Source organism: Cucumis melo, chromosome 10 (genome assembly GCF_025177605.1).
Source record: "Cucumis melo cultivar AY chromosome 10, USDA_Cmelo_AY_1.0, whole genome shotgun sequence".
Taxonomy (NCBI): Eukaryota; Viridiplantae; Streptophyta; class Magnoliopsida; order Cucurbitales; family Cucurbitaceae; genus Cucumis; species Cucumis melo.
In genome coordinates, this window is record NC_066866.1 from 19,183,290 (window position 1) to 19,197,292 (window position 14,003).

General features: G+C 32.9%; 1 protein-coding gene across 11 annotated transcripts; it reads right to left on the reverse strand.

Moving 5' to 3' along the window:
• Positions 1-3,598: 3,598 nt before the first annotated feature.
• LOC103495075 (mitogen-activated protein kinase 9-like) lies at positions 3,599-12,061 on the reverse strand. Of its 11 annotated transcripts, none has more exons than XM_051091462.1 (13): positions 11,872-12,060; positions 11,470-11,549; positions 11,325-11,387; positions 8,442-8,850; positions 8,232-8,359; positions 8,051-8,110; positions 5,050-5,199; positions 4,817-4,972; positions 4,592-4,729; positions 4,415-4,485; positions 4,217-4,318; positions 3,888-4,102; positions 3,599-3,818 (listed from the first exon to the last, which is right to left on the reverse strand). In XM_051091462.1, the coding sequence occupies exons 4-12, from the start codon at positions 8,845-8,847 to the stop codon at positions 3,904-3,906; spliced, it is 1,410 nt and encodes a 469-aa protein (XP_050947419.1). In that variant the 5' UTR covers positions 8,848-8,850; positions 11,325-11,387; positions 11,470-11,549; positions 11,872-12,060; the 3' UTR covers positions 3,599-3,818; positions 3,888-3,903. The 11 variants fall into 11 exon arrangements, with proteins under 11 accessions (XP_050947419.1, XP_050947417.1, XP_050947418.1 ...); XM_051091460.1 differs by having other exon boundaries at positions 11,646-12,060; XM_051091461.1 differs by lacking the exon at positions 11,470-11,549.
• Positions 12,062-14,003: the final 1,942 nt, after the last annotated feature.

The window sequence follows — 14,003 nt, forward strand, 5'->3', positions numbered from 1 at the left end:
AAATTACGTTAATGCTATGGGAAAACAGAGAACTCATAATGCTTGTAAAATGGAATGCACGTAAATGGTTAACAAAAAAAAAAAAAAAATAGAGATCACATCAGAACACAGATGACCAAACAAATAAACAATACTTTGGATTACATAAGCAGAAGAATGCACAAAATGCTACTTTGATTATATATAAAAAAGGACCGAACGAAATAGCAACACAACAATAAACATGAAATCGAACCTCATCATCGGCTTTTAGGAAATGTGTACAAACCCGAGAAAAACCGGCCACCTACCGTGCTCCATCGATGCCTCTACCATACTCACTTGTAGTATCTGTCCCTTGAAGGCTATTTATGTACACATGTACTAGGGGCAAAGGAGAAGTCAGAGCGACAAGGGGAAGTCAGAGTGGCAAAGGGAAGTCAAAGCGACATAAGACTGGAAGCGCAACCATGCAACGAACCAGAGAGGGGAAGGAGAACGGTTTCGGAGACAACGCGTGGAAACGAAGCCAATCAACTCAATTAGAGAGGAAGGAGAACTGTTTCGGAGGCAACGTGTGAAAATGCAACCATCAATGCTAAGATTCGGAGGAAAAAACGAAAGAATTCATCAGAACGGAGAGGAGAGTTTTGGAGATGAAAACGAAACGGTGTTGGAGGTCGCATATCTGAAGTTGGGAGAGGAAAAGAAGGAAAAAGAGACAAGCCTGAGATTTGAATAATTTGTTGGTGATTTTGTTAAAAAACTTTTCCCTCCCTCCAATTTCTCTCTATCTCTCTCCGTCCATTCTTTATTATTCCATTAATCTCCTTCAATTTTCGCGGGTGAATTCATATTCGTTTTATATTATTAATAATGTTATGAAATTATGAAATATAGTATGCTATTGAAAGTTTTCGAATAAAGAAAATTTACGGTGAATAGAGTATATATGCCACGTAATTTATAGTATATACTCCCTATTTAAAGATAGTCAGGTATATATAAAACGTCATTTTATTTTGTTTTGCTGTTTTTCCTATATTTAGCCTAATTCAATAATTTTTATATATACTTATTATATTTCATCAAAGTTGTATTAATTTTCATATATTTGGAAGTTAATTTGTAAAATCTTATTGTGATTGGAACTATTTGGATTTAAATAGATCATTATACCACTATATTTTTAACATAATATTAGATAAAAATGTATGCGTGCTTACATGACAAGAAATAATACAAATATATGACTCATTGCTTATGTGTTATTACAAATATGCATGAGTATATAATGATTATATAATGATCATATAATAACAATAATTGAAATATGCACTAGTATATAATAAATATGTGTCACTCTTTATGTATTCTTATAAAAATGAAAGTGTACCTAATGAACATAATATAAAATCATTTTAATACTACAATCATATATACTAAGAAAGGGACAAAAAATTCATTATATATTGTATATTATATTTAAAAAAAAAGAAGTTTATTAACCGAACAAAATTTAAATAAGGGAATAGCGATCATTATATATTGTATACTATATTTCACAATTTAAGAAAGAAAATTAATAACATGAAACTAATAGTTGAAGGAAATGATTGGAAAGTTTAAACATAAATTTTTTTCGATCGGAAACTTGAATGGATAAAATAATATGATATATGCACTCACCAGATAAGTGGACAGGAAAAGGGTGAAAGACGATGGATAAAAGATGATTGGAAAAATAAATATTGATCGGAATTTGAATCAAATCGGATGGAATCGAGAGAAAGATAACGTAAAGTGGATGAAAAAAATGGTGAAAGATGTCGGAAGTAGGAAGTAGTAAACTGTACATAGAAAACATTTGTTCAATATGCAATTAAGACAAAAATGTTACTGTTGTGAAAAATATTCAATATATTATTACCAAATTTGACTAAAACATATACCATAATTAATTTGCATATAATATAATAAAAATAAGATTAAATTATTATATATTTAATTTATTAAATAGATAAGTTTTAAGAATCATGATAAATGTGATATAAGTTAATTATAGTATATATATATTATTATATAATTTTGAAAAGATATAATATTTGTAATTAATGTGAAAGATAAAAGGGTCATTAAAAATCTTGAATCTTAGTTTAGAAAATTAACAAAATTTTGGGACATTTATATAAATTCATGTTTAAAGTAGGTCTTCTGTCTAAATCTTTTTTCTTATTAATTAAAAAATAAACCCTGGAGTGTGGAATAACTCCAAAAAAAAAATTATTCTTTATACAAAACATATGTTTCTAAAAGAACTTCTAAAAGTTTAATAACTGTACTAAACAATTAATGATTGGGAGGATCAAATGTATAAAAATCTTAATAGGAAAATTGTCAAAAGATAGTAAATTTGATAAAATACTTACAACATATAACAAAATTTTTAGATTCTATCAATAATAAATATTGATAGACACTGATATGTGTTTATCAGTGACATTAATAGACACTGATAGAAGTCTACCGGTTTTTATCGTTGATGAAATCTAAAGTTTTACTATAACTCATAAATATTTTGATTTATTTTTCTGTTTTTAAAAATGCCTCATCTTAGTGTGTGTGTGCGCGCGTGTGCGTGTGCGTCTGTGTATCTGTATGTGTGTGGTGTGTGTGTCTGTGTGTATTTTAAGAAGATTATAAATGACGTTAAAATCTTAACTAGGAATAATTCTTGCATAACCATGTTATCGTGTTCAATCACATCTCAGTTCGAGGGCAAGAATCGATGCACGTTAAAATTGACAAAACTAATAGAATGATTGTGATGGGTAGTGTCCTCGAAGAAAGGAAAAGAAATAGAAAAAAAAAAGAAAGATGGATAGTACCTTTAGAAATGATAATAAAATGTGCTAAATTGGTAAGACATTGGTAAGAAATCGTAGAAATCGCAAATATAAAAAAAAAAAAAAAATTATAATTGTCCATGTAAATTCAATTGTCCATGTATATAAAGTTATGACAGACTCCTAAGATCCAAGCACACAGCACACTCCAACTTTTGTATATTTTTTTTCCTACAAAATCTCCTAAGATCTCAAGCGTACACCAACTTTTATTTATTTATTTTTCCTACAAATTCTTTTACGTTACCCTAGATGCTATCAAGATCAATTTAGAATTCAAAAAAATCAATACAAAACCAAACTGACCTTACCCATGAATGTCTCCTCTAATATTAAAAAATTAACAGTGCCACAAAAGACTGTTTGTAAACGTGCGTCTAGATATAATGCGGTTTAAATCACTCTTTCCTTTTTTTTTTTTTTTTTTTTTTAAAGGTCTCGAATAATGTTTTTAATTATATTATAAATCAATTTTATTAATATGAAAATTGCGCTTAACATTATAAAATTAAACACTAAATTGATTGGTTTGATTTTAAGATTATTGTTTGGCCCTATTTCTTAAGAACTGACGTCTTTTCTGGATTCCCAATCAAGTGTATGGAGTACATGAGTACTACAAGCACTTTTCAACACTATGGAATAAGATCAAAGTTAGAAAAAGAAAGCTTCACTAGTTTTAAACCACGTTAGCACACATATCATGACCCAAATAGCATAAAATTGGTCTTTGGTTTTGCATTATATAAGCATTTCTTGTAGACATTTCTACTTGTACAACCATTTAATCAGCCCTGACAATTACTTTCAGTGGCCTACGAGTGGAACCATATAGCAGTATAAAAGTTAAAGGCATGTTTAAAGACATAAGAATCAGGATAATTTTACAAATTAAGAATCTGAGGAAGACCAGCAATGTTGCATCTTTCTTTCCTGCAAGGAGAAAGCAAACAAGTTATATAATTTTAGAATATTTTGATTTCTTTCCAATTAACCACTTACCTTGCAACCCTTCCAATTAATCCACCCATTTAGAACAATTTATACTAGCACTCCTCAACAGGTTATAACTATTGCAATCGTTCCGAGCAGTTAATGGATAAGCAGGTCCAGGAGGGCTTTGAATCACTGCACGTTCAACTGAAGCTGCATTTCGGTATTCTGTTTTATGTTTTTCATCATCATCATCTACATCTCCCAGTGTATATATTCGCTCCCTATGATAGTCGAAGATAAGCAAACGAGAAGGTTGCGTCAAACCAACGAAAGAAAAGATGAAATTTGTAATACATAACTTGCTTATTGCTTTTGTTCAAATACGAATTATATACCTAGGCAAGGAGGCATGCTTCCTTAGAAGTGGACTGCCTCTCTCACCTTTACCAGAACGTTCCTCAAGATGATCAAATTGTCGCTTGAATCGGTCAATTCCACTAAATTAAAAGTTTTTGAAGTTAAAAAAAAAAAGAAAAGAAATTACTATAATCCCTTCCAAATAAATCATTAGTAAATCAGTAAGAGTTTGTTACCTGGGATACAAAAAGTGGCTCCCAGAACCTTGAAGGTATTCCTTAAGCATTTGAGGGTGATACTCCAAAATCTGTTCAAAGGATAATTTAAATGGACTAATCAGAATTGCTTGAAAACCAAAAGTGAAAACATCTGATCAGCAGTTGCATGAAGCAATGATTAAACGATGATCATACTTCTCTATATATAAGCTCCCTGACATCATCTTTGGTCAACTTTCTCCTTTCAAACTCAAACTCGAGTTTTGAAATGGGTTGCCTGGATGGTTCATCCTTCAGATTAGCCAGTCCATGGAAATAAGGATCAGCTAATGCCTACAGAAAGAACATTAAAGGTTAATGAGTTCTACAAAAGTGATGATAATTAAAAAGGGGATAAAGATTAGTATCACTGGATCCCACCTCCTCAGCGGAAGGGCGATCATCAGGATCAAATGCAAGCAGACGTTCAAGTAAACGAAGAGCTAGCGGGTCTGCATTAGGAAACTTTTTCGACAGAGGTATCGGATCTTTTTTTCTCATGCCACTCAAATACCTTTTAGCCTTTTCATTACGAATCTATAAATAAGAACAATGTCAGTGTACAATCAGGATCAATATATGAAAACTGTAAGGATAAAATCTGAAATAGAAACCTTAGCAATACATTCAGCTGAAGGGGTACCAAGTAGGTCAGTTATTAGATCCAGCTCATGGACAACACTTTTCCCAGGGAACAAAGGCTTGCTTGCCAACATTTCAGCAAATATACATCCTATGCTCCAAATATCAATAGCTGGTGTATACTGCAAATTATAGTCCACGAAAATATGTTATGGTAAATGTGGGAAACCTTAGCCAGATGAGCACATAGAAGTTCACTTTATAAAACCACGTTCAATGTTTTTGGTTCAACCATTTCCTTACCTGCATGATTTCTAAAAACTGGAAGAACAAAAAACTTGGGGAAACAACCAATACTACTGTACAAAATAAGATTACAGTGGACAAGAACAGGAAATTCATTTTTCGCAGTACTAAAATTAAAATAGAGCATTTAGGATATTACAGATCACTCCAATATTCTACTTAATCATGACATAAAGTAGGGTTGGACATTTATTATTCGCATGCTGCTGTGAAAGTGTGTAGTCAGACTAAACAACTTTGACATGTAAGAGTTGTTCACTTCAGAAAATGACGAAGCTATTTTTAAATCCATACCAACTCAACAACACATATGGAAATGTGAATATCACATCATGAAGTAAAGGATGAGCATTAGAGTTAAAGATTGAGCCGATATAGTCTAGGATACATTTAAACTTTCATACATGTTCTATATAATTTCCTCTAACTTGACAAGACGATGACTATTATCTGAGATAGAAAGGAAACAACACTACAGAAACTCAAGAGCTCTTTCTCTAATAACAAATTGAGCCCCTACCAGACCTAAAGTTTTAAGCCGACAGACAAAATAGATTTAAAACTTCACACATTTCTAACAGTAGGCTTGCGCAAGCTATACTGAACTGATTCTTTGAAATAAATAAATAAGGTAACAACAAAGTGTGGAAATAAATGGGGTTGCTATTGCACAATACGCTTTTCACGTTGTTCACAGTTCTTCACAGGTGAGACTATCAGTAGTCAACCTTGTACTTCTATCATTCTCCACCAAAATCATAAATGGAATTGTTAAAGAGTATAAGAAACCATTAAAATATTTACTTATATTTCTAGAATTAATCTTCAGTTTTATTAATTTTAATACTGGATTCTGCAGCGCACAGCACAGCCATAAACATTTTTAAAAAGTCAAATCATATGTCTGATATGTGATAATCCAACACACTGCTAATCTAAATTCAAGAATAAAAAAATTTAAATTTTAAAATTTTAAAAATAAAAAATAAAAGAGAAAGATGAATTTGACTTGAGTTTTATCAAATCAATCTGGAGCTCCAAGGATGTAGGTTGGGATTTTGTGGAATCAGATGGTTTTTCAGGAGGTTTGCTCACCATATGGGATATGAACAAATTAATTGTATTAGAATCATTGAATGGAGGTTAGTCTCTTAACTGTCAAATGCCTCACAACATGTATGGCCCCAACGATTACAAGGACAGAAAATTTGTACGGCGAGAGTTGCTCTCTCAGTCCAGATATCGCACGCAAGCTTGGTGTGTTGGTGGGGACTTCAACATCACAAGATAGGCTCACAAGAGTTTCCCTATTGGAAGGGCCACCAAAGGATGGCGACAGATTTGGAACCTAAGCAGCCTTTGCTTAAGATTTTTATAATTTTTCAGGAAACAGAAGCTCTGCCATCAACTTCTCAGATGCCAAGGCCAAGAGTACAGCTAGACCGTTTATCTGTATGGTTTGGGATTAAGTCATTGCTTGGGTGCCAGGGGCGTCCTGCCTTTGAATAAGAGATATTGGAGTATTATCCCATTTTTCTTAAGATCATACTTAATCATATAAGTAGCGATAAATTTGAATTCTCTCATGCAGTTACAAGCTTAAGACTACTCCTTGAGATGCTTGGCTGTGAGCTTTAGTTGAGGTCTACATTAACTCCCAGTGTGATGCATAACACTTTATTGGGTCAATGCTTCCACATTCAAAATGAGAAAAGTCATAGACATCTTTTTTCTTTTTCTGTCATTTTCGCAGTCTCTTGAGGCTTTGCAAGATGGGGAACACGAAAAGCAACCTCTTCAAATTGTTCGCCGAGGATTTAAGATGAATCTACCATGCCCTCCTTTCGAGTGTGCACATATGTGAGGAAGATGTGTGAAGATAGCAAGAAAATGCGAAAATGAAAAAGAAAAGGGGAAAATGTAGCTATGACAACTACAGGTACTGTGATGTGACCATGAAGTTACTTTGGAAGTACAATTGGAAATAGGAATATAGAAACAATTTTCAACGGTCGACTATTTGGAACATATAGATGTCTGAACAAGTTGCAAAATTACACAAAGTACATGATCCTCTGGGGAAACCCTATGACAACTACAAGAAGAAGGCAGATGAAGATCAAGCTTGAAACAGCACGGCAGGTAGCCTTTTCTTGGTGCTTTCCTTGACATTCATTTTTTAAGGAATTTTTTTATTTAGATTTCAGCTGATTTGGGGCTCCCTTTTGAAAGATTTTTCATTTGCTTTGTATTTAGTTCTTGTTTTGCTTGGGTTCTAGAAGGTCTTGTCCAGCTTGTTGTATTTTTGTTATGTTCTATCTAGTGTCCGTTTATGCTATATATGTCCTTTTAGCCCTTTTTGCTCTTGGTATACTTCTCTTGTACTTTGAGCAAAGAGGCTCGTTTCCATTTTAAAAAAAGGTATGATGTATGTATGGCTATCTATCTGAGAGCAAGAGGGAGAGAGAGAAGTGGCAAAGCCAGCTTCATATTATATAAAAACATTTCACACTACATGATTGATGATTGAACTTCTTTTCCTTTACCATTTTTTTGAAGGAACAAGACTATGAAAGAAAATTATCAGCATTATAACTGAACTAGTGAAGGTGACAGATAAAACAAAATAGAAACAGACAGATAGAGGACAAATCCCCGATTACATCCTGCAATATTAAAGAAACATGGATGGAAAGAAGATTGTAGAGCAGGAAATCATTTAATTACCTTTGAGAAAAACGAACCACAAAGTTCAGGAGCACGGTACCATCGAGTAGCGACATAATCCTATAAAGAAGAGATTAAAGTCAGCCAAATCAAACGGGATCAAATCAACTTACAACAAGCTTGTCATTCCTAGAATGGATTTTAAACCATTTGTTATCTTGGTACAACGAGAAGCACATACAGTCCAAAAGATAGCAGACGGGGCATCATTGAAAGATGCACGTGCAAGTCCAAAGTCACAGATCTTCAGCTTGCAGTCTGCATTGGCAAGTATATTCTTCGGCTTCAAGTCTCTATGGAACACATGAGCTGAAAACCCCCAAAAGAAATCAGAGGCTATAAGTGTGTAGAAAGATATTCACCAAAGCCATACAAAAATGAGAGGCCCAACCTGAATGTATATACTTCAATGCTCTAAGAAGTTGATATAAGAAAAATTGATGATGCTGAGGAGTGAGATCATCATTAGTTTTTAGTACATGATGAAGATCACACTCCATCAACTCAAAAACAATGTATAAATCTTTGAACTCCCTTCTGGATGGAGGGAGCATTATATGTTTTATATCAACAATATCAGGATGTCGAAGAAACCGAAGAAGCTTAATTTCTCTTAGAATCCTCGTGGCATCAGAAACATGCTCAAACACATTATTTATCTTCTTGATAGCAACTTTCTCACCAGAATGAGTGTCAATGGCAGATGCCACAACTCCATAGCTCCCTTTACCAACAACTTCTTCGATCTCGTATTGAGTAGCTTCACCATATTCAGTGAAAAATTCCTTTTCAATCATATTCTGATTGCAATCACAAAAGTTCACATCAGAACCACAGAAAAAAGAATGTAAGTAATAACATAAGAACAAGAAAAAGACATAAATTCAACCAAAACCCTTCTTCCTTGATCTATAGATACAATAAGGAAATTACAAGAATCAGATGAAAAGAGATTTCAGCAAGAATGTCTTTTCAATTCCAATAAAAGACACCCAAAAGCATAAAACAATGACCCAATAATATCTCCAAAGAGTCAATAAACCTCTGAATAGTTGAAGTCAATTATAATCAGACCCTGGGAGCACTATTGAATTTCCATACTTTCCCCCAACAATGGAGAGTCAACCGACATCAAATCGGAAAGATTCAACACAAGAAACTAAAAATATAATCGAACACAATCATGAATTAGAGAGTGTTATCAGTTATGTAAAACGACAAGAACAATCTAACCCATAATAGCTAGAAACAGACAAAAGGCCTCGAAATGCGGGCCTTATCCTGTGAAATTCTGATTGCGAGAAACCGAATTAATGGGGAATAAACTAACCTTGTAAAGGGGTCCACAGTCCACGCAGAGAGGTGTATTTTGATGGTTTTTCAAAGCGAAAAGAAACGGGAATCGAAATCGAAGAACGTATGAATATGAAAAAGAAAATGAAGCCCAGTTTTAAGGGCAGATGAAGAAGAAGAAGAAGAAGAAGATGAAGAAGAAGGAGAAGAAGAAGAAGATGAAGAAGAAGATGAAGAAGAAGAAGAAGAAGAAGAAGAAGAAGAAGAAGAAGAAGAAGAGAAGGGGAAAAAGGAATGAAGAATAAGAGTGATCGATGACTCCATTAAAGGACTAAGCAGAAGGTGTGGTAAAACCAAGTCTGCCATTTTATTTATTCTCTTTTGGCTGCATACTTTTCAAATAAAGTTGGAAACTTTTGAATGATTTTATTTATTTATTTATTTATTGACTTTATTTATTTAAAAATTCAGCATGAAGTTTTTTTTGGATGATAATGAACGCTAATGTGCCACGTCAATGTAACGTGTTTGTGTTTCTTAAACATATACATATACGATATGGTATTAAATATTTTCTCTTCCAACTTTAATATTTTAAAATACTTCACTATGTAATACAATTTAGTCTCTATTACATTTTTCAAATTTAGATCACCAATTTTAATCTATATACTACGATTTGTACCATAAATTTTAAACAAACATATTCAACGTATTATAATTTCTAACATGAAAATTATTATTCTTTAGATCCATTTTAGTGAAAATTAACTTTTGGAAGACATACTCTTACCCATAGCAAAACAATTTGATACATTTTATGAAATATAGTAAATACTTAAATGCACTAGAAAGAATTCAATATATTTTAATATATTTTGTAAATAGTTTCAATTTTGTTTTTTTCTTGTTATATTTAAAATTTTTCCTTAAATTTAGGAGTTAAAGGAAACACAAATACTAATAATGAGCATTTAAAAATGTAACGACACAACTATTTATACTAAGTTGAGGTCATTACTAAAAAAACTAAAAACTTTCTTAACCAAAATGGAAAATAACACTAACTTTAGTTGAAAACCTCAAATGCTTATTAACATGTTAAATAAATAAAAGTATGTAAAAATAAATCTCTAAGAATAAAATTTAAGCTCAGGTCCTATCTAGTTTTAAAAGAGAAATAATTAAAAAAAAAAATACTAAAATCATAATTGTAAGGGCAGAAACAAAAGGTTTTTCTATGGTAAGTCATGGTCACTTATTGTCATTCGACAGCTTTCCTCTACCCCACTACCTCTACCGTTGCCTAAAAAATTAAACATGAAAAGAGTGAGTATAAACATATACTCATTAAAGGACCTACTACTAGGTGTCTGTTAACTTTCCATTATAGTCCTGTAAAGAAGTACCTTTCAATTGGTGCATTTTCGAACACACGCAATCTAATTATCCCGTAGGAACATCTTTGGTCTTCGGTGAACCCAAAGGAACACCTAGGACAAAAATGATCTTTGTTAAACTTAAAGGAACACTTAAGACAAACTGGTCTCCAATGAACCTAAAGGAACACTTAGGACAATCGGGCTGTAAGTGACCCCGTCAGACCACTCATATACATAACCTCTCATGATAGACTAGTAATCCCATTGACCACATAGTCATAAAAAGGTGGTGATCCGAGGGACATCCATGCGGGTACAACTTTGATAGATAAAGTTAACAAACACCCAATCCATAGCATGTAGCACATCATAACATGACATGAATATTAATCATAACGTTCTTAAATCATGAGATTAATATTTCATGCATCATCATTAACATAAATCAGTCATCGTCATCGACATAACTTAGTCAGAACTATCAGTCATCAACATACGTCATCAATACATTATGCATTTTAGCTACATTCATGCATAATAGAGAAATCACATACAAACTCTTAACTCCAGTATGAGAGTTTAGTAGGAGAATCTCTTACCTCGAGATTAGCTTAACAAAATTATCCTAATGGTCACGATCAAGCTTTCCAAACAGTCAAGTCCTAAACAACAAGGGAACCCAATAACTAAAATAATAATATGAATGGTTTCTTAAAGACCTAAAATCAAATTAATTCATCTTACCCAAAGTTGAGGTTGAATTCCAATTCAACCTAATTAATTGGGGAAAAACCAAAGTTTCTTCCAATTAGATTTAACCAAGCCTTCATAAAAAATAACTTAATTTAATCTAAATTTAAATTATTTAGAATCCAAAATTAATATTTGATGGGCATACCTAAAACCCAATCAAAACTTACAAAAAATATGTGGAAAATGACTAAAACTAGGCTAGCGGCTCGCGAAGGGGGTGGCGGCTCGGATGCAAAGAACAACTCGGTTGAGGCAGATGAACGGCTAGTGTAAGGAAAATGGCTTGGTGCTTTTTGTGATGGCACTTCAAACGACGGTCAACGGTGGAGCGATGCAACGATCGAATAGAGACGACAAAAATAATGCGGTGTTGACGAAGGAACACGAGCTTACCGGAGAGAAATAGACGACTTGCGAATAGAGGGAATCGGCTTGCGGGCGCCTCGACTTCAATGACGACTTGAATGGACTGCGTTTCGTGGTGGCTGTCGATCGGAAGGAGGGAGATGACGGAGTGCGGCAGAGGTGGACGTAGAACTACAAGCGGCGACGCCTAGGGTTTATGTGTGAGGAAGAAGATGATGAATGGTTTGCACGCTTGCTGAGGAGGCCTATTTAAATAAAATAATAATAATAATAATAATATCATTATCATTATTATATTCTTTCATTTTTCCGTTTTTCTTCGTTCTTTTCAAAATAACTTAATCACATTTTCTCTCTTCATTTAATGCAAATCAAATCAAATAATTTTATTCTCTTTCCTCGTTAAATCTTCCCATCACATCATTTTTATCCTCTTCCCCAAAACACAATACATTTTCTTAAATAATTATATTATCTTCATAATATAATTATTCTTAACCTTCATAATTTAATTAATTATATAATCACATTTATATAATTACCCATAATCTCACTAATATAAACAACCAATAACATTCGGCTTAAATCAAAGATTTACGATACCAAAATTCTACTAATTAAATATTCTCCCAAAAATATTAATTAATCCCAATTTCCAAAAAACAAACAAATCTCACCGATTAACTCAAATTACACCAAAAATAACTCCGACATAAATAAAATTGTTTTAAGATAATTAAAATTAAAATTACCTTATATTTCGGCATGTTATAAAAAAATTATAGAGACTAAAATTGGAGAAACTTTAAAATTTGAAAACTAAAATAATATTTTAAGATCGTTGAAGAGTTAATATGTAATTTGGATTATTGAAGAGCTAATATGTAATTAGGATAATTAAGAATAAGAGGAAGATGGTAAAACATTAAAATGTGAGAAAGAGAAGGTTAAATTGAGAATCCAAAATATTGAATCGAAATATGAATTTTAGAAGACAGGAGAAATGCAATTCATTACAAGCCACAAACAGCGTGTTTCTTAAATCTACACCATAAGTTATTTGTTTATTTATTTTTGTCAACTTTAATCTTTTAAAATAATACTCAAATTTATTTTTAATGTGCAATTGAATAATTGAAATACGTTACTTGGGATTGTCAAAAAAGAAGAAAAAGGAAAATGTTTTAGTCTTTGCTTGCAACTCAATATTCTCTACTCATATGTATCAATAATAGTAGCTTTCTATTACCAAATTTCAACCATTAATTTTTTGGAAAGGACTAGTTGAGAAATTTCAACCATTTGTTTCTGTGGAAGGACTAATTGAGAAATTTCAACCGTTTATTTTTGTGGAAAGACCCATTGTGAAGTTTAATACACAGAGATTTCCATGTTTTGATTGTGCTAATATGAGAAATAGTATAAAATGACATTTCTAAAATTGATTTCGCAAACATTTACATTAATTCGGAAGCAATTAAATGTGTAACGCCCCAACAAATTTGATTTCTCATTTATTATTAATGTTAAGTGTGGTTATGGAAAATTCAAATTTTGAGGAACTTTGTCATTTTGATTTGTGATTAATTAAGGGTTAGAGTTATTTTATTTTATTTTATTGTGGTTGGTTTTTAATTGTTTTATTTGGAAATAATTTGGTGAAGTTTTGGTTGTTAATTAAATGTTGGTTGGTTAAGGGAGAGATGTGAGGACCTAATCGAGGGAAAGAAGGAAAGAAATTTTCAAAAAAAAAGAAGAAGGAGAAGAAAGGGAATTTTGGTGAGATTTAGGGAAAGAGAGAGAAGATAGAGTAAATAGATTTAAATAAGTATTGGGACCTGTGTACCAAAAAGGTAGAAAGTTATTTTTGGAAAAGATAAGAGAGAGCAACTAAAGATTATTTTTGAAACCCTAGCCGCCGACCTCAGCCTCGTCGCGCCGTCGCCTTCGCCGCCGATTTCAAGTCAAAACATTCGGGAGCCAGCCGCAATCTCAAGCCAAAACCCCATCTGCAAGTCGTCGCCGATTCGCCAAAGCCTAGCCGTCGCCCGAAGCCGAATCACCCGCGTCACCCTTCGCGACCTACAGCCGAACCGTTCGCAGCCGCCTGCCGTCGCGTGAAACTTCGTCCCGCCGTGTCGCCGAGCAGCAGCGGTCGT

What these genes read in the sequence shown, in the direction of transcription:
- LOC103495075 (XM_051091461.1), bottom strand. Translation starts at nt 8,847, where the DNA reads ATGATTGAAAAGGAATTTTTCACTGAATATGGTGAAGCTACTCAATAC. An exon ending in CAGCTGAATGTATTGCTAAG is followed by an intron (nt 4,973 to 5,049) that starts GTTTCTATTTCA and finishes TCTTATTTATAG; the next exon opens with ATTCGTAATGAAAAGGCTAA. An exon ending in ATCGCCCTTCCGCTGAGGAG is followed by an intron (nt 4,730 to 4,816) that starts GTGGGATCCAGT and finishes TTCTTTCTGTAG; the next exon opens with GCATTAGCTGATCCTTATTT.